We start from the raw sequence: 20,306 nt of genomic DNA on the forward strand, positions 1-20,306 counted from the left end.
TGTGCTTGCTCTTGGGCCTGACACATGCAGAATAGGTTTTCTACAAATGAACAGGCCTGGCATCCCCGGCAAAGAGACACAGTGACTTCCTGCCGCGCTGGCCCTCTGCATGCCGGTGGCAGTACAGCTGGTCTGTCTGGGCTTCGTGACATGTGGGGGGACAGAGCCACACCCTGGGGTTGGCCTGGGTCCCTGGCATTCGGCTGCTGTGCAGGCAGCTGGCTGTGGGACTGTCGTGACTGGGACCGAGCACAGTCCCAGGGTTGGCATATTAGTGACCAGAAGGAATGGGAGCCGAGCCCCTGGTGAGGTGAGCCCTGAAGGGAAAGGTGTTCCCAGCAGCGCAGTGGTGGGCCTGACAGTGCGTAAAATCCCGTGCGTCTGGGCTTCGCTGTGTCTGTGCAGCTGCGCTGAAGGAGAGGGACGCAGGACACCTGGGAGGCAGGGGCCGGACCACAGGGATGCGGAAGTCACGCCCAGGAATTGAGGCGTTTTCTCCAAAGCCCCGGGACACCACTGGAGCCTAAACTGAGGAAGGGGCTGCGGTCAGAGGTCCGTTCAGCAAGTGCTGGGCGGCGGGTGGACTGGAGAGGGTCGGAGCAGAGGCAGGGCTGCCTGGGAGGGTGCTGGTGGGGCTGCACCAGGGAGAGGAGCCGTGCAGAGGGTGTCAGCCGGTGCCCAGGACGTGGGCTTAACCCAGCAGGGCCTCAGGTGACTGAACTGGGGCAGGGGAGTATGGTGCCCTCACAGCAGGAGGGGAGTGAGTGTCGGATGGGCTGAGTCGGTCGGAGGTGCCTGTGGGATGTCTTCCAGGCGGTGGATCGCCTGTCTGAAACTCTGCTGGGGGGTCGAGGACAGAGGTAGAGATTTGGGCCCCGGGAGCCCGTGGGAAGAGGAGGGAGACAGGAGGCCTAGGACAGCCCTGAGGTAGCCTGATGCTGGAGGGAGCAGCAGGAGACAGCGAGCGATTGGCTAGAGAGATGGGGCGGGGGGTGGGGCGGGGCGGTCATCCTCTGGCCCGTAGGCCTCTGCTGGAATGATTGTAGACAGGGTCGTTCCCCAAAGGCAGTCGCTGCAGCAGACTAAGGGCGGGGCCCTGAGGCACTCCCAGCTGTTTCTGGAATTTCAGTGCGGGGGCGGCCCCAGCTCTGGTGAGGGAGGGTGTTGTTGTGTGAGTGTGTGTGGGGGGGTCATTTAATATTATAATATGGCCTGTGGCTCTTGAATAATGTCCAGTTCCCAAACAGAGATTAAAGTTTCCAAAATTGCATGGTGAGGTGACGCCCAGTCCCCTCATGCGTACGTCACCACTAGAATTCTACTAGTTACTGGAGCTGGAAGGGACCTTGGGAGATAGACTAACCCAGTGGTCGGCAAACTGCGGCCCCTTGAGTGTGGCTCTTCCACAAAATACCACGTGCGGGCGCGCACGTACAGTGCGATTGAAACTTCGTGGCCACACTCAAGGGGCCAAAGAGCCGCATGTGACTCGCGAGCCGCAGTTTGCTGACCACTGGACTAACCTGTGAGAGGACAGAGATCAGGCCCAGGTGATGTGCCTTTGCAATCCAATCGCTTAGGTCCCCATTTTACACATGAAAGAACTGAATTAGCGGCAAAGCTAAGATTAGCATTCAGGTTTTCTGCTTTCTCGGTTTTGTATATCTCATTCATTTTTATTATTATTATCTTTTTTAATTTAAATTCTTTATTGTTTAAAGTATTACTTAAGTCTCCTTTTTCCCCCATTGACCTCTCCCCGGCCGCCTCCACCCGCCAGGGAGGGTGTTCTTAACCTGCCTCCGCCTGGATTCTCCTTGTAGGAAGGCGGGCGGGAGAGGCCAGCGGGGAGTGAGTGGGGAGAGACAGCTCTCACCTGGCGGGAGAGAGGCTCCTGGTCCAGGGCGGGGGAATGTGGAGGAGGGAGCAGAGCCCTGTGTAAATGCTCCTGAACATCGGGGGGTGTTGAGGTCGGTGAGGGAGCCTGAGTCCATGGGAGCATGTGTCCAGCTGTTCATGTGCTAGAATGTTCCATCGACCACGCACAGAGAGCTGTGTACAGAAATGAATCAGACCTGGCCCTGGCCCTGGCCCTGGCCCTGGCCCTGGCCTTGGGGACCCCCAGTCTGCTGGGACAGGGCGTAGCCAGTGACACAGAGCTGCGATGGTGGGAAGATGGGGAGTGGGTGGGGGCCCACAAAGAGGAGGTGACCTCAGCTGAGTGTTGTAGGACAGAGGGGACAGCAGTGAGCTGAGGACCTGTGTGGAGGGACCGGCACATGCGAAGCGGGAGGGGTGGGCCCTGCCGCGTCTGGCTTGGTGTTTGGAGGGCAGGGGGTGGGCAGCAATTTGAGGAGGCCCCATGGGCCTGGGGAGTGCAGGGCGGGCGGGGAGGGGATGTGGGGAAACCTGATGGCAGCTTCCCAGGTGGCTTCCTGCCCCCACCATTCAAAATGGAAAGACAAGCCCTTGGCAGGTGCAGTGCCGGCTCTCTGGGGCGCCTGCGCACTGCTTGTGCTCTGCGGCAAGCCCAGGCTGCTTCCCCCCCCCTTCCATCCTGCAGCGTGCAGAGCCCACAGTCGCCATAGCAACCTGCGGGCTGCCTGCGCTAGCGGGGGAGGGTGGGTGGGCTGATGGGCTGCTGCTTGTGGGCTGGGGAGCAGAGTGTGGGTGGAACAGGATGCTGGGATCCCCGCCCTCGGGCAGGCCCTCTGAAAGGGTGACAGCCTGGGAGGCTCAGCTCCTGATGAACTCAGGATCTCGGCAGAGGCTGAGGGCAAGGCTGGAATCTGTGTGCTGACACCTGCCCCGGGCGGTGGCCGGGGAGAAAGCACCAACTCCCTTCCGACCTGTGCTCGCAGCTGGCGGAGGCTGAGCCCGAGGTGGAGGTGGAGGTGGAGGTGTACCGGCGGGACTCCAAGAAGCTGCCAGGCTTGGGGGACCCTGACATTGACTGGGAGGAGAGCGTCTGCCTGAACCTCATCCTCCAGAAGGTAAGGGCCGGCGGGGCGGGGCTCCAGCAGCAGGGCAGTGGGTGGGCGCTGAGGGACAGCCGAGCCCTCCACGCACCCCCTCCTGCTCTCTTCCAGCTGGACTACATGGTGACATGTGCCGTGTGCACGCGCTCTGAGGGGGGTGACATCCACATCCATAAGAAGAAATCCCAGGTGAGCCACCGACCGAGAGCCCCAGGCCTCCCAGCTGCCAGCTCCGCCCGGGAATCGCAGCCCCTGCCTGCCCTGGGTTGGTTCTGAAGAGGTGTGTTTTAGACAACACGCTCCACTTGGGTGCAGGGTGGGCCTGACTGCGTCCGTAAATCTCCTTTCTTTCAGCAAGTGTTTGCGTCCCCTAGTAAACACCCCATGGACAGCAAAGGGGAGGAGTCTAAGATCAGCTACCCCAACATCTTCTTCATGATCGACAGCTTCGAGGAGGTGAGTGTGTCTCCCATCAGCGCTCCCTCCGGCCTCACCCCCTCAGAAAGGCGGTGGAGGGCGGGAAGGGCTAGAAGCAGACGGGTCTGGACTCCTGCCAACATGGCCCCCACTCTTCCTGGTGTTGGACGAGGAGCAAGGGTGCCCCCAGCTTGGAACCTCAGTTCTCCCACCTGTAAAACAGTGCTCATCTGTCCTACTTACCCTCAGGGTCGGAGGTCAAAGGGGGCGCCTGCATGGGAGACCGCACTAAAGGCCTCGGCAGTGCTGCCCTGCAGGAGGGTCGTTGGTATCGCCACAAAACTCTAAACAAGCGCCTCCACCCCGCCTGCTCCAGCCTGGGACCCTGGGGGTCAGGGGCAGGGCTTTGGGAGTCATCCAGCCACACGTTTGTATTAAGGTTGGGCAAAGGGTGACTCGCCCAGGGAAGCAGGTGCTGGGAAGAACCAGGCTGTGTCCCACTCCTGACCGAAACAGCACCTGCCCAGCCAGTTCCCCCCACCCCCCAGGCCTCTGAGGAGGGGGGGGTGACTTCCAGGGTCTCCTGGATTTGATTGTATCTTTTTTTTTTGAGATAGAGTAGAAGGGAGGGAGGAAAGGGGAGAGAGAAAGAGAAAAAAAATCCATGTGAGAGAGACACATAGATTGGTTGCTTCCCGCAGGTGCCCTGACTGGGGTCAGGGATGTGCCCTTGACCGGGAATCAGACCCACGACCCTTGAGTGTGCAGGCCGACGCTCTATCCATTGAGCCACACCAGCCAGAGCTTGATGGTGTCTTGAAGCACCTTAGGCTCAGGAGGCTAAGTGCCCTGGAGGCTCACACAACTCGTTCATCCAAGGAGCTGAGATTTGAACGAGTCTGTGTGGCCTCAAAACTCGGGGTCACTCTGTGCCTGCATACAAGCTGAGAAGTTCAGGGTGGGGCTGGTCCCCCATGGCCGTAGCGGGGGACAGTCCTCTAACTGCCTAACTGCTTAGCCTGGAGGTGTGATGACGACCAGGAGTCCTTCCCCTTCCCTCCCAGAGTCACAGGCACAAGCGTCCTCTGCTGGACGCTGCCCCTGCCCCGCAGTTAGGCTGCGCTGGGTCGGCGGAGGATGGCAGAGCTGGGTGGCCACAGGTTTCTCATCTGTGCCTCAGTGTTCTCATCTGCTAAATGGGAGTTTTCGGGGCTAGTGAGGGGTGGGTGGTGACGTCTTCTCTCCGCTTGCTCCCACCCCAGGTGTTCAGCGACATGACTGTGGGGGAAGGAGAGATGGTCTGTGTGGAGCTGGTGGCCAGTGACAAAACCAACATGTTCCAAGGGGTCATCTTCCAGGGCTCCATCCGCTACGAGGCGCTCAAGAAGGTGTACGACAACCGGGTGAGCGCGGGTGGCCCGGGCCCAGCCCCTCCGTGCCACCCTCAGAGTAGCTGCGCACCCAGGCCCACTAAGGTGGCTCAGGGCCAGCGCTGTGTGACCTTCCCAGGCCACTCCCAGTAGGACACCCCCAGGGCCGGCCCTGACTCACCTGAGGGACAAGAACCAGGTGGAGGCTCTCTCCGGAGCTGGGCGCCACCCTGAGGCTCGCCTCCTTGGAGCCTGGGGGTTGTGCTGGTGGGGGGCCAGGTGGAGGCCCTCTCCAGAGCTGGGCGCCACCCTGAGGCTCGCGTCCTTGGAGCCTGGGGGTTGTGCTGGTGGGGGGGTGGGGACGGGCTCGGGTTCTGGGGCTGCAGCTCTGTTCCCAGCCGGGCCCTGAGCCTGCTGGGCGTAGGGTCACCGGCAGTGAGGGGGATGTCAGCCGGGGACCCCACGTGTTCAGCACTGCCCTGCCTGCTGGCCGCCTGCTCCGGGAGGGATGACTGTCTGCCCACCAGCCTGGCTCAGCCTTTTCCCACCTGCCCACAGGTGAGCGTGGCCGCCCGCATGGCGCAGAAGATGTCATTTGGCTTCTACAAGTACAACAACATGGAGTTCGTGCGCATGAAGGGGCCCCAGGGCAAGGGCCACGCGGAGATGGCCGTCAGCCGTGTGTCCACTGGTGACACGTCCCCCTGCGGGACTGAAGAGGACTCCAGCCCGGCTTCGCCCATGCACGAGCGGGTAAGGACTGCCCCCTCGGGCAGGGCTTCCTGTCCCTTGATTCTGCTTCCCACCGTCTCCCTGATCCTTACAGCCCCAGGGGAGGTAGGTATTGTCCCCACTCTCTGGTGAGGAGGCCGAGGTTCAGAGAGAGCAAGTCACTTGCCCAGGGTCACACAGCAGGTTAGTGCCCGGGCCAGAGCCCTTTCTGCTCCCCGAGCTGTCCGTGCAGCCAGGCTGTTTACCTCGCGCTGGCGCCTGCCTCGGTGGAGCTGCTGGGCGAGCGCAGGCGGGTGACAGGCCTTCCCTGTGAGAGAGACGGGACCGTGAGGCGCTGGCCTCCGTCCTGTTCCCTGAGCAGCAGCTCTGCTCTTTGTCCGCCGGGTGTCTCCCAGGTGAGCAGCTGCACAGCCCCCCGCACCCCATGGGCAGGAGGGAGCTTTCCTGTCCGTGGACCTGGGAACCCTGGGTCGCATGACTGGTGTGACAGCACAGCCTTGCAGCCCTGCCATTTCCAGGCCACCATCCTTCCCCGGGGTGGGGACCCAGGTCGGCGGCGGCTGTACTCGGCCTTCAGCGGGGCTCAGGGAGGAGGAAGTCTCCCCCCAGCCCACTGGCCGCTCTGCCGGCTTGGGTATCGGGGCTGCTCAGAGCGGTTCCCGGGGTCTTGGAAGGAGACAGGCATGTGAGCGCAGTGGGCAGGAGGCAGGGGCTGGGGGAGGCTCTGGGCTGCAGTCTGGGCGCTGCTGCTCGCCACCTGGGGCAAGTCTCTTCCTCCCTGAGCCTCAGTGCGCTCATCCAGAAATGAGGTGACACACGGCTCCCTGCAGTGTTGGGAGGCTCCGAGGAGCCGCTGCACCTCAAGCGCCTGCACAGGGCTTGGCCCGCAGGTGTCCAGGGAGCAGCCACTGTAGTGACTTTGCTGGTGACCCGCTTGGGAAGTGACTCTTAAGAATGTGAATAACGTGCTATGTGCTGAGTGCGGGAGAGTGTTTGCCGTACTTTTAATTCTGTCTAATGATGACAACCAGGCGTATCTCCAGGAGGCCAGAGGGCATTTTCTTTAGCGTCTTTATACCTTTCCTTGTTGTGTATCTTCTGCAATGAATGTGTTTTATAAGCAGAACAAAATAAACGGTACTTTTGTAAGGAGGGGTGAGAATCCCAAGCAGGGGCCTCTCTTAGCAGGGTGGTCCTGGGGTCAAGGGAAGGGACTTGCCAGGGCCACACAGCTGTGAGTGGCAGGGCCTGACCTCCTGGGGACCTTCCAGGCCCCCGCCACCTCTGGGCTCACTGTTGCTTACCCTCCTTTTCAAGGGGGTTATTTGTCCTATCTCCTTGAGCTAGGGGGCCTCCCTCAAGGGGGTTATTTGTAACCAGCGTATGACAAATGTAGATTCTGTGTGTATTGTGGTTTCTGGTGTTTGTTTTTTATCTTTTAAAACCTTCCCTGACTTGTGGGAGGACCACCTGGAGCCAGCGGCCGCCGGGACTTTGGTGGACGTCAGAGCCATGATGAAGAGGCTGACGGGGCTCCGGAAGTCTCGGTCCCAGCTCATCTTGTTCCTCAGATTCTTGTTTGCATGGGGAGGAGGGAGGAGAGGGGCCACGTTCCCTCTGCCTGGAACGCCCTTCCCCCCCTTCTTCACCTGGCGAACTCCTACTCGTCCTTCAAGACCCGGCTCCAGCGGCATCTCCTCCAGGAAGCCTTCCCTGCTTTCTCGGGCTTTTGCCTCTGTGCTCCCCTGTATTCCGTGCCTCTCTTTATCTGTCTCAGCAACCAACATGTAGTCTATTGTTCATCTTTGAGTATGTTGCCCCCAGCAGACTGTGAGCTCCTTGAGGGCAGGGACCAGTGTCATGTGCCTGTCTGTGCTTAGTGCTGCGTCCGCTGGGCCCCCAGCGGGTGTGGAGAATGTTTGGTGAACTGAACAGTGTGGTTAGAAGAGAGGAGAGAAGGGGACGGAAGCATGGACCACTCAGCCATAGCAAGTGTGTGGAAGAATGCTGGGGGGGTGGGGATGGGGACACGTTAGCCAAGAAATGAGGGCGGAAGACCTGAGTTGCAATCCGTTTGGCCATCATCCTGCCGGATGATGTGGAAGTTCACGTTGGACGAGTTAAAGTTGCTGTCCACCTTCGTGTCCTCACTTGCCCGAGGGGTTAGTGCCGGGTCCTGTCTCGTGGAAGTTCTGTGGGTTCAGTGCTGTGGCAGGTGCTTGAGCAGCGTTAGCAGCCAGTCTTGGCACTTAACCCAGCTCCTGCCAGTGTTTGAGGGCAGAGCTGGTGACCAGGCCGTCCTGCTGGTCCCTGAGCTGAAACCATGTCCTAGTGCCCACGTAGCCCGCAGCAGGGTGGGCTCGGTGCCACCGCCGAGTCCCCTCCTCAGCCAGTGCTCCCAGGGGGAGCTCTGTGTCGGGTTCTTTGAGGGCAGGTGAGTGGCTTTGGGATCCCCGCTGGTTGGCGGCCGCTCTGTGACTACTGCTCTTTGTCCCCAGATGACCTCCTTCAGTACGCCCCCCACCCCGGAGCGGAACAACCGGCCCACCTTCTTCTCCCCGTCCCTCAAGAGGAAGGTGCCCCGGAACCGCATCGCCGAGATGAAGAAGTCTCACTCGGCCAACGACAGCGAGGAGTTCTTCCGGGAGGACGATGGTGCAGGTGACCGGCCCCTGATGCCTCTCGGTTCATTCATTCATTCACTCATTCCTTCCTTCCTCTTAGAGAGGGTGCCTGTCGGGGGGAGGTGCCTGCCGCGAGGCGCGCCCCTCCAGTGTGTCTGTTCAGAACGTGAGGGCCGAGCGCGGGCGCAGTGTTAGGGTCCGTGCACTTGCAGATGCCGATGGTCTCATTGTCCCCTCGGGGCCGGAAGTGCGTGCGAGGGAGTGGGCTCTGGTTTGTTCACGCATTTTGTGACTTGGCCTGTTTTACCCCCTGCGCTGTCTTTGGCCACTCAGCCTTGCTCTAGAACCGGGTGGGGAACCTTTTTTCTGCCGGGGCCATGTGGATATTTGTAACATCATTCGCGGGCCATGCAAATGCATCAACTTAAGCGTTAGCCTGCAGAAAACGAAAACTAGCCCGAGATATGGGTCAGACATTTCCTTAACGCACCCCTAATGCCTTGGCAAGGCCAGCCCCAGTGACTGCAGGCGGTATCCAGACGTTCCCACCGGCTCTAGTGGGGTCCGCAGGGGTCCAGGCCTCCCGCTCTCCAGCCTCCGCAGCCTCCTGCCTGCCTGCGCAGAGGCCCTGGGTCTGGCCCACACAGTTGCAGTCCCTCCCAGCACACCTGTGCCTCGTGGTGTCGGTCCCGCCATCAGTAATCGTGCAGCCAGAGGGGCAGTCATGTCGCCATGGAGCCTAGGGGCCTGGGGAGCCAGTGGAGGGCTGTGAGCCGGGGATCGACAAGGTCCAGTTGGAATATTCAGAATCCCACTCCGCGGTCCATGTGGAGAATGGACTCGAGGAGGGGGGCCGGCTAACAGGAGCCGGGGGAGTTCCAGCTCAACTCCCTGCTGGTGAGGCCCCAAGTGCAAGTGTGAGTGCGTCCTGCACCGTGGCCCTCGGACCAGCGGCCCCACCGGCAGGGCAGGAACGCCAGGTGTGTCTGCTGGACGAGTGGCTGGACGGCAGGACGGGAGCTGGGGCGCTGGTGTTGAGTGGTCCCGCCCCCCAGACCCAGAGACTCCAGCACTGGCCTTGACCGCTCTGTGAGCTCGGCAGTGCCCTCATCTCGGATCAGACCCACGCCCGTAGGGAAGCACGAACAACCACCCACCTGCCTCCCTGGTGACGATGCCGCGTCATCCCAGCCTCGCCCCGTTTCCTGCAGGCTGGTGGCACCTAGTTCCGGTGACAGGGCCACAGGGAAGCAGAGGAGTGGCAGTGTGTGGGGTGCATGACCCCCCGGAGGAGACCAGACAGAAGGGGGTGGGGGGAGCTTAGAGGGCTGGGTGCGGCCCTGACGGATGGGGTGGGCAGAGGGCAGGCGGGGGCAGATGTCGAAGGCCAGGGTAATAAAGGGCCCGCAGAGGGCCCAGCGGGGCGGGAAGGAGTCACCCCTGACCCAGCCTCCTGCCCTCCAGCTGATCTGCACAACGCCACCAACCTGCGGTCCCGGTCCCTGTCTGGCACGGGGCGGTCCCTGGTCGGGTCCTGGCTGAAGCTGAACAGAGCGGATGGAAACTTCCTTCTCTATGCACACTTAACCTACGTCACCTTGCCGCTGCATCGGATCTTAACAGGTAGCGTCTGCTGTGGAAAACGGGCGTCACCGCTTTGTAGCCAACCTGACTCCCGGGCCCCAGGTTCCTGAGGCCAGTTCAGGGGTGACCAACCCCGTCCCATCGTTCCCAGTCAGGACCCTGTTCACACTCGCTGCGGGGCCTCTGGGAGAGGCGGCCCTGTCCCACTGACGGGGCTGGCTCCACCCCGAGTCCCTGTCCGTGACACGGGGCCTCCAGCACTGCAGCCTGCGAGGCTGGAAGAGGGAATCCTGGGAATTGCGTGGCGTGGCCTTGCGTCCTGACTTCCTTGTCCTGTCCTTCCTCACCTCCCCCCAGACATCCTGGAAGTTCGGCAGAAGCCCATCCTGATGACCTAGCCGTGCGCGGAGCCCACACGGAGCCCCCGGCCCGGCCCTGGGAGTACTGCCAAGTGCCTACCTGTCCACCGCCACCGGGGTCTCTGTGACAGCCCAGTGCCGGAGCCGGAGCCAGGCGGGCCACTCCACCCCTGGGCCAGGGCCGACTCCATGAACACCAGCCCAAACTGAAGTGCCTCTTCCTCCTCCCCCGCTGGCTCTGCTCCTGCCCTGCGCCCACCCCCCATCACCCAGCCCGTCCCTGGAGAGCCCTCTGCACCCAAAGACAACCACAGCCGCCAGGAGGCCATCGAGAGAGCGAAGGAGCAGCAACATCCAGTGTGTCCAGACCCGCCGACCCCAGGTGCTCGTCCCGCTCGACAGCAGGCGGGACCGCCCAGCTGGGGCACCCCCGTGCCCACTGTCCGCACCTCTTAAGGAAGCGTTTACGATTTTGCAGTTCCGTGCCAATGAACCTCAGCGTCCGCGTTGGTCCTGACATGTCTGTCCTCCCTAGCGTGGTCCAAAAGGGGGCGCCCTGGGGAGATGGGAGCACAGCTGTTGGATGGTGTGGCCCTGGGCGGGGACATGTCCCCCCACACCCGGTTCCAGGAAGGCCTCGAGCTCAGCAGACAGGCCCTGATCCCGCCAGAATGGCCTTCGCTTCCAGCCAAAGAGCACCGCCCACGCACCTCCACCCGGAGACATCCCGCTCCAGGCCTCAGCGCTGAGCCCAGAACGTGGACTGAGGATGGGAGGGCTCAGGGCCAGACAGGAGGGATGGGGTGGGTGGGGTTGGCAGGTTCCTAGGAAGGCTCATACTCCTCGGGCCGGGCGGGGCTGGGGTTTCCTCTCTGGTTTTCTAGAGATTACCTCCCTTACCTGAGTGTGCTGGTCCCATTTCTCAGACCAACTCACTGAGGCAAAAATTGGCTTCTTTGCGGCCGGTATGGTCAGGTGTGGGTGGCACAGGAGCCCCGGGCTTGCCTGTGGCCTGGTGCCAGCCAGGATCTCCGCCTGTGAGGACGCACGTGCCCTTCTCAAAGCCGAGCCCTCAGCAGGAGAGGCCTGGCCAGCCCCCTGGGAGCGGTCGCCGGTCTCTGTTGCTTCGTGGCTGGGTCTGAAGTCCCTGGAAATACCTGAGGGATCCTGCTGTGCATTAGAGGCCCCCTTGGGGGGCAGGAAAGGAATTGAGGGGCTTGTTCCGTCTGTTCTCATTCTGTGCTCCAAGGGTTTGCACTGGGCTCCGGGACAGGGACTATGGGGCTTTCTCTAGATTTTGTACGCTGTTATTAAAAGCGAGCTGTTGCATTTCATTCTGCCTCAGATTGCCCACCTGTAAAATGGGGCTGATACCACCTACCTCACTGACGTCTCCAAGTTCCAGTACACAACTGGGTCAGGGTGCGATCGCCAGCCATTCTGCACCACTGGGGTCAGGGGTCGGAGTCTGGCTGCGAATCTCCCTCTCCCCTGTCCTTGTCACCCCCTCCCCACCCCGAAGACGTTGGATGGGGTTGAGTTTGAACATTCTGGCGTTCTCTGCCGCCCAGCTTGTGCTCAGCGGTGCCCCGCTCTGCACAATTTCGAGTTCCGAAGCAGGGTGGCAGGGCAGCAGTCAGGGCAGGCCAGAGCTGGGAGCCGAGCCGAGCCTCGGAGTGAGCCCACATGGCCCAGGGCTCCAGGCGCCGATCGCAGCCCGAGCTTGGGTCCCAGGTGGCTCTGCAGTGACCGTTCTCTCCTGGTCATCTGGGGTCTGAAGACTGGAACCCGGTTCTTGGGAGAAACGGTCCTGACGTAGCTCCCGGGGGTGGGGTGGGGGGACGAGCTAGTTCAGCACGTGCAGGAGGCAGGGTCCCCCTTGTCCTCAGGGGGGGAGCCCCAGAAGGTTCCCCGCTGAAGCCAGTGGTCGGCCCAGCTCCAAGGCGTGGCCACCGCTCCTGGTTGGGCCGGCGAGTCAGGCTCCTGGGGACCTCGCAGGGTGCTGGGGGCCAGTGCAGTAACGGGAAGACGCCACAGAACTCAGACACTTGCTGGCAGGGGGGTCACGTGCCGGCTGGGCTTCAAGAGCTCACACCTCGTGTGCAGCCCGGGAACAGCACTCCGCGGTTGGCTGTTCTGCATCCAACACATAGGCAGCACCTGCATGTCGTGTCCTTGTCCCATCTTACCGACGAGGAAACCGCCGGAGGTGAAGTGACCGCCCAAGATTGACCGCAAGCATGGCGGGCAGGAGGCCACCTCGGCTTCGCCCCAGTCCGCACTGAGCCCTGACACCGCTGCCAGGACAGATGGACGGATGTTTGGTGGAGCTGACCTTCGTCTTTAAATCCCAAAGGTCCTGTGATACTGGACTGAAAACCTGCTCCGAGGTGCTTGATGGCTGCGCAGTGAGCTGTTATGCTGAGGCTGAGGTTTGATTTTTCCAAGTGACAAATGGCATCAGTAACCAATAACAGGCACAAGTGACAGGACCAGAACCTGTCCCCGCGGGTCTGGGTGTGGGTCCATCTTTACTTGTAAGGCCATCTTTAATTTTCTGGGGACATGCCTGTCGTGTGTTATGCAGGGATGACAATGTGTGCGTAAACTTCTTGAATGGGACTTGGAATCAGAAGTCCAGTTTTTCTTTGAAGAAACCTAGGTGTCACATTAATCAAGCCCACAACCCGGGCATGTGCCCTCACCGGGAATTGAACTGGCAACCTTTCAGTGCATGGGATATGCCCAGCCAACTGAGCCACCCTGACCGGGGCTAGTTAGTAGGCATTTTAAGAATGAAATAAAAGATTTTTTTCCATTAAACACATTCCACGGGGTAGTCCCTATGCAGTTGGTATATTCTAATGACTTGAAAAATCTATTTGACATTGTCATAATATGGTGGTTTTAAATCGGCCAAAATCCTTTAAAGGCTTACATATTACAAGTCTGCTAGCTTTTTAATGAGACTTAATAGGTTTCATACATACATACAAGTTGTCTCACAAAAATGTATACACACTTGGAATAATTATTCATTCCAATGGATTAAATCTGAAAAGAAACATGAGCTAGCAGCTGTTGAAATGTGTATACATTTTGGGGATATATATATATATGTTCAGTTTTCCAATTTAGCCAGAATTTAGTTTTATATTCAGTTTCATGAACCAGTATCTGTTGACATGACATTGACTTCCTGCTCAGGCTTTCTCTTGTCTTGGAACCAGAAAACAAACTTCCCTTTAAAAACCCACCTAGGAGGACACAGCCCGAGACATGGCAGTGCAGTGCTGGCTGCCCCTGCCCCGGAGCTCGCGCCGCCTTCGCCTTCGGCAGCGTCAGTGGCCGCCCTGGCAGCAGGTGTGCTCTTGGTCAGGCAGCTGGAGTTCCAGCCGCTCCTCGGAGACGGAGACGGCCTGGGAGTGGAGGAAGGTGCGCGCTGTCACTTCCTCTTCCCTTTCCCTTATGGACTTGGCATGGACTTGACCCTCATGGAGAGAAGCCTCCTGCCCTGACTCGGCCCTGGAGAACTTGGAGCACCACACGCAGAAGCCAAATCACTTGACCACCGAGTGGCCTGGGGTCGGTCCGAGTTCTGCAGCGGGTAGAGCCTCAGAAGGGGAGGAAGCCAGACACTGGGAAGTGCTTACAGCCGCGGTCCCGCCTGGGGCTCAGCAGATCCCAAACCTGCTGAGTGTAGGACGCAGGAGGAGCCGCCCCTCACCTTCTTGCCCTTTGGGCCTCACTTCACAGAAGGTGGGGCGATGTGGGCGTAAATCCGTATCTCCTGTGCTTTCCGAACAAGTTCTCTGCTGAGACCCGCAAGGAAACCTGTGGAGATTTTTCACTTTGAAGCCGTAACTAAAGTGATTTCTGCAAAAGCAGCTTGGCGATACGCACTGAACACCTTCAGGTCGGATCGTCAGCGGCTTCCGGTCAGCGGCGTCTGCATCCCGCGGAAGCCCGTCTACGTCTACGCCATGCTCACGAGGCTGCGTTCCTCTTGGAAGTTGGTTGCATGGTGAATATTACATTTATTTTTTCTCCGTGTCTTCCTCTACCGAACTCGTACCTAGTTATTTTTTTCTCTACGAGGGTATTTCAGATGAAATGCAGCTATTACAGCAATGTGGTAACATAGTGATTGAACCTTCTTTTGCCCCCCAAAGATTTCTTACTGTTTGGAGTCCTGACACAAGCTACATTTTTGACCTGGGGACTGACAGAAACCACCCCCTGCAGGGCCTCGGCTGTCCTCGGGTCGGCCAGGGGTCGGCCGCCGCTGTGGTTGAGTCAGATGCTGTGTTTGCAAAATTAAATCCAAGAGCTGCGTCTCAGCCTCGGCGCTCAGCCCTGGGAAGTAGACAACCTTGAGTGTGCTGTCAAGTTTCCGGCTGCGCCTCCTCACCAGCCCCGGAGGAGGCGGGCTCGCACCAGCCCCCTGGTCTTGTGGAAGCTGGTCTTTGGCCACCAGCTCTCTGTTGCCTTGCTCTGCGATTATTCAAGCTGACGTTGAGCACGTGGCCACGTTTCGCTAACTGCCGTAGCCTCTGTTTATTGCAAGTTCATCATGGATGGAAGCAGCAAGGGGCTCTCTTTCCCTTTCCATGGTCAGACGAAGGCTGTCACTATGCCTTGGGTGTACATAAGGCCTAGGACACTGCAGAAAGTTCTAGACTAGCAAAAGGGGGTCTGAGGCACACACACTAGAAATAGTAAGGGCAGCACATCCAGGTGACACCTGGGAACTGCTAGGAACAGCTGAGCTGGAACTGTGCACCGGCATCACCTGGGCAGACTACAAGACGGTGGTTACGGAAGAGGCAGCTCAGTGGGTTAAAACGACGCCCTCGCCACACAGATCAAACCGGTAAATAATTAGGTCCCTTTAAGCAGTCACCTGAAAACGTTCAGCTGGAGAAAGTCTCCCTGGAAAGCTACCTGGGCCTCTTTGCTATGTATCGCCGACTCTGGATCCCTTTCGGTAAATGCTGACCTAGATGGACTTCTAGGAAGCACTGTCATGCCCCTGCCTAGAAAACACAGTGACGAGGGGAAACCTTTGGGAATGTTACACTGGGAGGAGGGGGAACGTGAAATGGCCCATCCAACCCCACGGCCATTGTATATAGACCAGAAGTGGTGATGTGTAAACGCATTGTACTCTGTGCTTGGTTGTTAAACAACAGGAGCCTGGGAAACTCGTGTGAGGAAGGAAGGTCTTTGTTTCGGGGATGATAACGGGATGTCTTGTCTTTTGCCTACAGCCTTGTGTTGAATTCCCTCCCAACTTGGCCTCCACATGAGCTAACAGGTTTAACAAGTTCTCTCTCCCCTGTATGTGGGTTATGGTCTTTCATCTTGGAATCTAACTTGAATAAAACCATCAGATTGCTCTGTTTGAAATAACCATGGTTGTTGAGTGAACTTTAATGATTATATTTTGGGTAAACAATTCAATTCCAGAAACCAACCCAGTGGCCCCTCCTGCTTCAAGCCGCATCCAACCCTGTGGGCCATTGTCTCATCCTGGGCTGGGCTTCCCTGGGAAGCAAAATCGCCAGCCACCAAAGTTCACATGTGACCTGTACCAGGGCTGCCATAGCTCTGCCAGTCCCCCCGCTGGAATGTGCCCGAAGGGTGTGCCACAGGTTATCTTCAAACACATCACGAGGGAGCACAGATGTAGCCCAGGGTTCTCAAATCGGAGCCTGTATCAGAACCACTTATTAAAACCCAGAGAATATTCTGGAATGAGCTGGTGTGATGGTTGCATAGCTCTGTGAATATACTAAACACGGCTGAACTGTACACAGTGGATTTTATAGATGCGAGTTACATCAACAGGCGACAAGCTGGCCCCCGCCCGGCTCTGACTCTGGGTCCCCAGGTGTCTGAGGCCCTCGGGGCAGCTGAGCACCCAGGGCCACACTAGAGACCGTCGTCCTGCCCAGCCCTCAGCCGAGAGCCAGAGCCAGCACAGTCCCCGGGAGCTGTTGCAGTTCAGGGAAAGCACTGACAGTTTTCTTTCCCAGGGCACATCTCCTCCAGGCCGGCCAAGTGCTGAGCAACTCCGGGGGCTGGAAAAGACAGGAGCCTGACTCCAAATACTACAGTCTTGTCAATGCCTTAATAGTGATTTTCTAAAGCACTGAAAATCTACAGTTCCATAAACTCAAAACATTACTTTTTCTTGATCATTTTGATCCTTAGTTTTAAAATGTCCTGAAGAGCTCGGATTTTTGACTGGGACGGATCCCCGCTCCACTGGCTTATCTGCGAGAAACTGAAGCTCCTGAACTCGTTCCTTTGGAAACCCACCCAGGCCAAGTGCGGGAGGCCTGCTGTGAGGACCAGACCAGGTGCACGGAGAAGGCCGGGCACAGCTCCCATAGCAGCCCCCGAGCTACTCCAGGCCTCGTGGGAGTGGCCTCGGGCCTGGTAACTTCCGTCTCCCTCCAAGCAGGAGGTTCTGGGTGGGGCTCTGCAGGCCCCCCCAGCTCTGCAGCAGCACCGCGCCACCCCCCACCCCGCGCTGCAGACCCCTCTGCTCTCGTGCCCTGTATTAGTGCCAGGTGCGTCGAGAAGGAACATGGAATGTCAAACACGGATGTTGTTTCCTCTCCATTTATTCACATTTCGTGGATTGTTACAAGTCCTCAATGGGATCATTCAAAAACTAACACAAACGGATTACATGGGCCGACAATTCAAGTATTTAAAAACGTTTCCTACTTAAAATAGAAAGCAAACAATGTATCCACCTGATTGCTAAGAAGGAAGCTTTCATCTGGGAGAGGCTCCTGTCCAAGGCCAAGTACTTCCCAGCGCCTTGTGCTCAGCGCGGGGCTGAGACCAGTTTGCCAAGAGGTTCCCTGTCCCTGCGGGCAGCACAGGACAACCCCGTGTCTCCTGGAGAGCTTGTCCATTTCTCACTTTCAGAAGGAGACACGGGGGCTGGGAGGGAGCCGCTTGGTGTACGAAGCCTCGAGTGCACTGCGCTTGCATGTGGGCTGTTCCAGAGTGACTGACAGATGCCCCCAAACACCCCCCCATCTTTCTCAGTGAGCACTGGTCCGAACTAAGAGCAAGATGCGATAGTAGGTAGGTATTCTGGCATGCAGCGCATCAAAAATAGGATCTAGAGTAAAGTTGTTAAACGGCCATCCTTTTAAAGAAAACCAGTTCCTAAACAGTCGGACTCGTTCTTCCCAGGAAACACAACCTAAACTTCTTTAAAGCCTGGATGCTCCTGGCCGGTGTGGCTCAGTGGTTGCATGTGGACCCATGAACCAAGAGATCACAGTATTTTTGCTGGTCAGGGCATGTGCCTGGGTTTTGGGCTTGATACTAAATCAATGATTTTCTATTATCATTGATGTTCCTATCTCTCTCCCTCTCCCTTCCTCTCTCTGAAATTAAAAAACACCTGGACACACATCTTCCGTCTGTAAGTCTAACAATGAAGGAGCCCACAGCGGTGTTTCGCCTACTGGGGAGGCTCAAAAGGCTGAGAAGGACACACCCGTGTGGAAAAGGCCGCTGGGATGCTCAGCATTTGTCAAGATGCAACAATACCTGATTCAGAACGAAAGATACACACACTAACTGTAGGCCACATACATAATACACTTTATAGGTTCTTAAACCAAAAATGAAAATTTCAGTCCACATTTAAACATTTTAAAGACTCATTTCTAACACTTTGTTAAAGATGAGCATGACCGCACGGGGAGGGTGTAGCTGTCCCGCAATGGGGAGGAAAGGCAGCCTCCCAGGCCACACGCCAGGAGGTCGGGTTACAGTGAAATCCGCACGTTCCCAGGCGCCGGTACCCAGCACCTGTTTCAAGTGGAGACCAACAAGTTCCTAAAGCGTGAGAATTGTAAGAAAATATCACATTTTGAGTTATGGTACACACATCACATTTTTCCCTGTAATTTTCACTTTAACAGTGAGTCTTAGCAGCAAGAATTTGCTGGGAATGTTAGGAGAGAAGCACACATAGCCATCACTGGTTTGAAAGACGTAGGCCAACCACCTTCACAGGTGTTCCCGTGCCCCTTCTGTTGCGCATCTCGCCAGTCACACAAAAGCTAACAACGATTAAAATTATGATCCAAACTTAAAAAAAAAAAAAAAAAAGCTAACAACGATGCACCGTGACCACCAGTTCCCTGCTGACTCCGCTGTTCCGGGCGGGGCCCGGAGCACGTGTGGCCAGGCTGTAACAGATCGATGTGCGCTCCCTGTACTTCCTCATCCGTCTGACAGCTGGATACACAGAGAACCCTATGTGCCCAGGCCAGGGGCAGGGGCAGGGGCAGGACGACTGTTACAGCATCAATAATAAACAGCTTGTTTATTAGCAATCATCTGTAACCAGAGCACATGAGTAATCTCAATTCTAAGCAGTAAATGCAAAAACCACTGTTGCTTCTGCCTGGGTCGCAGGAGACGAGCTGGCCCACATCCATCACAGCAAGCACGCCTGTCTGCGCATTCATCCCGTCACCCTGGCCGACGCGCCCGTGCAGTTAACAAACAGAGCAGTGCAGGAATCTCATGGCAAACATTGGTCAAGCCACCTGGCCTCCAATATTTATTATATTTGATCACGTTTCCCTGCCCCCTTTACATCTAAAAATTGTAGCTTGTTTTTTTAAAAAAACAACTACACTATCTACAATTATTTGACTCCTCTTTTCTAAGTCAGAAGATGTGCTGAAGGTCAGAACATAGTGTGAGCCCTCAGGCACCAACTGAGCCTTAAAAAAGTTCGCCTGATGCCAGCGCTGGCGCTGAGTCAGGAACACGGGCGTGTCCACCTACAAAGCCCGTCTCTCACGTGCTGTCTGAGGGAAGCTGGCGTGAGCTACCGACAGCCGTGGGGAAGCAGCGCGGCACGCCTGTGCCCACGCCACTCCCCTCCCCGGGGGCACCCTGAACAACCTCACTCAGAAAGGAACTGGAACTTGATGGGAATAGGGAACATCCCGGCGTCCAAGGTAAAGGCAACATTTACACACACGCTCTCCCCTCCCTTTCCTGGTGGATTCACAAGGCTCGTGCCTAATAAAAGCTCCTAGGGCTTAAGCAGTAGGTAGTTGTAGACCCACAGGGCTCGCGTGGTCCAAGCACATTCACTTTCTGCTGTAGGATGATTTACAAAGTATAAGCGACCAAATTTGTGCTTTTAAATCTCATCCCTGGCAACCCCCCTTAACCATGTGTCATGAGGGGACACAGAAGTAACAGCACCTCGTGAATCACACTCCACAACTAAAGAACGAGTCCTTGTTTCCTGTAAAAAGAAAAGCAGTTCTGGGTCCTGCCCAGCAGCCTGCAGGGGCAAGGCCACGTCTGCTGAGCGGCCCGGCAGAGGGTGCCCTTCAGGACCCGCGCTGCAGCTTTAGAAGAACACTTAAAGCAAGCACACCCCCGCCAGCAGGGCAGCGCTTCACCTGGGAGGGGCGCTGTCCCCACGGCCCAGCCTCGCCCACTAGGCGGGAGGGTAGGGCCAGGCTCCTCTGGACACCCACCCTCAGGAGCCTCGCCCAAACCCACGGGTGGGAAAAGCTTTGGGAAATCCGATCACTACCCTGATTTCAGTCCATTAAGAAATCACTTGTGGTTAATTTAATAAATGAACATTAAAAATACCAAAATTTCTTTCAAATGTAGTTTACACATTAGACAGTTCTTAACACTAAACATTAAAGGTTTATTGGCCATATTAATCTTGCTCACAGGCTGTAAGTTACCTAAAAGTTCTCAGAACGTCAACGGAAGAAGAAACCTGACTAAGGGGGGCGGGGCTAGGCGTCCTTCTTCCCCAGGAGGACTCGGTGCAGCTCGTCCGCGTCCTCGCCGGTTTTGACCCGGATCAGCATGGTCACGGGGGCGGCGGCGTTCTTCTCGTCCACCGGGGGGTTGGGCACGCAGACGATGAGCACGTTGTTCTTCCCGGTCCGGGTGCACGGCATGTTGGGTGGGATCAGGACGTTCAGCAATATGTTGCCTGCATTTAAGGAAACAAAACGACCCAAATCATACAAACTGCAGCCCCATGAAACCAGAGCTCTCAGGCGCTGAACATGAAACATGCAGCCCCCTTGCACTCCACGGACTGAAAACGGGGCCACGGGAATGTCACAGAAACGGGCCCGGTCCTGACCGAGGCCAGCAGGGTGTCCCGAGAGGACCCTGAGGCCACCGGCAGGACTGGCTCTGCCTGAC

The 20,306-nt window shown here is 57.6% G+C and overlaps 2 protein-coding genes and 1 long non-coding RNA gene across 5 annotated transcripts in view; 2 read left to right on the top strand and 1 right to left on the bottom strand.

Annotated features, from left to right (window-relative positions):
• KIAA0930 (KIAA0930 ortholog) overlaps positions 1-11,398 on the top strand; it is a 29,558-nt gene extending 18,160 nt beyond the window's left edge. For both annotated transcript variants that reach the window (XM_014533173.1, XM_014533172.1), the window contains exons 3-10: positions 2,862-2,993; positions 3,090-3,167; positions 3,333-3,434; positions 4,658-4,798; positions 5,324-5,518; positions 7,996-8,158; positions 9,586-9,744; positions 10,063-11,398. In XM_014533173.1, coding sequence (XP_014388659.1) covers positions 2,862-2,993; positions 3,090-3,167; positions 3,333-3,434; positions 4,658-4,798; positions 5,324-5,518; positions 7,996-8,158; positions 9,586-9,744; positions 10,063-10,103 — 1,011 coding nt within the window. In that variant the 3' untranslated portion in view covers positions 10,104-11,398. The remainder of the gene's footprint in view (positions 1-2,861; positions 2,994-3,089; positions 3,168-3,332; positions 3,435-4,657; positions 4,799-5,323; positions 5,519-7,995; positions 8,159-9,585; positions 9,745-10,062) is intronic.
• A 1,720-nt stretch (positions 11,399-13,118) lies between these two features.
• Positions 13,119-20,306, top strand: part of LOC106724739 — a 12,079-nt gene continuing 4,891 nt past the window's right edge. Inside the window, exons 1-2 of the long non-coding RNA XR_001360577.1 lie at positions 13,119-15,241; positions 17,390-17,394. This is a non-coding gene — a long non-coding RNA (uncharacterized LOC106724739). The remainder of the gene's footprint in view (positions 15,242-17,389; positions 17,395-20,306) is intronic.
• NUP50 (nucleoporin 50kDa) overlaps positions 19,692-20,306 on the bottom strand; it is a 12,336-nt gene continuing 11,721 nt past the window's right edge. For both annotated transcript variants that reach the window (XM_005886026.2, XM_005886025.2), the window contains one exon: positions 19,692-20,088. In XM_005886026.2, the coding sequence (XP_005886088.1) occupies positions 19,886-20,088 (203 nt within the window). In that variant the 3' untranslated portion in view covers positions 19,692-19,885. The remainder of the gene's footprint in view (positions 20,089-20,306) is intronic.

The sequence above is a fragment of the Myotis brandtii genome, unplaced genomic scaffold, assembly GCF_000412655.1.
Source record: "Myotis brandtii unplaced genomic scaffold, ASM41265v1 scaffold952, whole genome shotgun sequence".
Classification (NCBI taxonomy): Eukaryota; Metazoa; Chordata; class Mammalia; order Chiroptera; family Vespertilionidae; genus Myotis; species Myotis brandtii.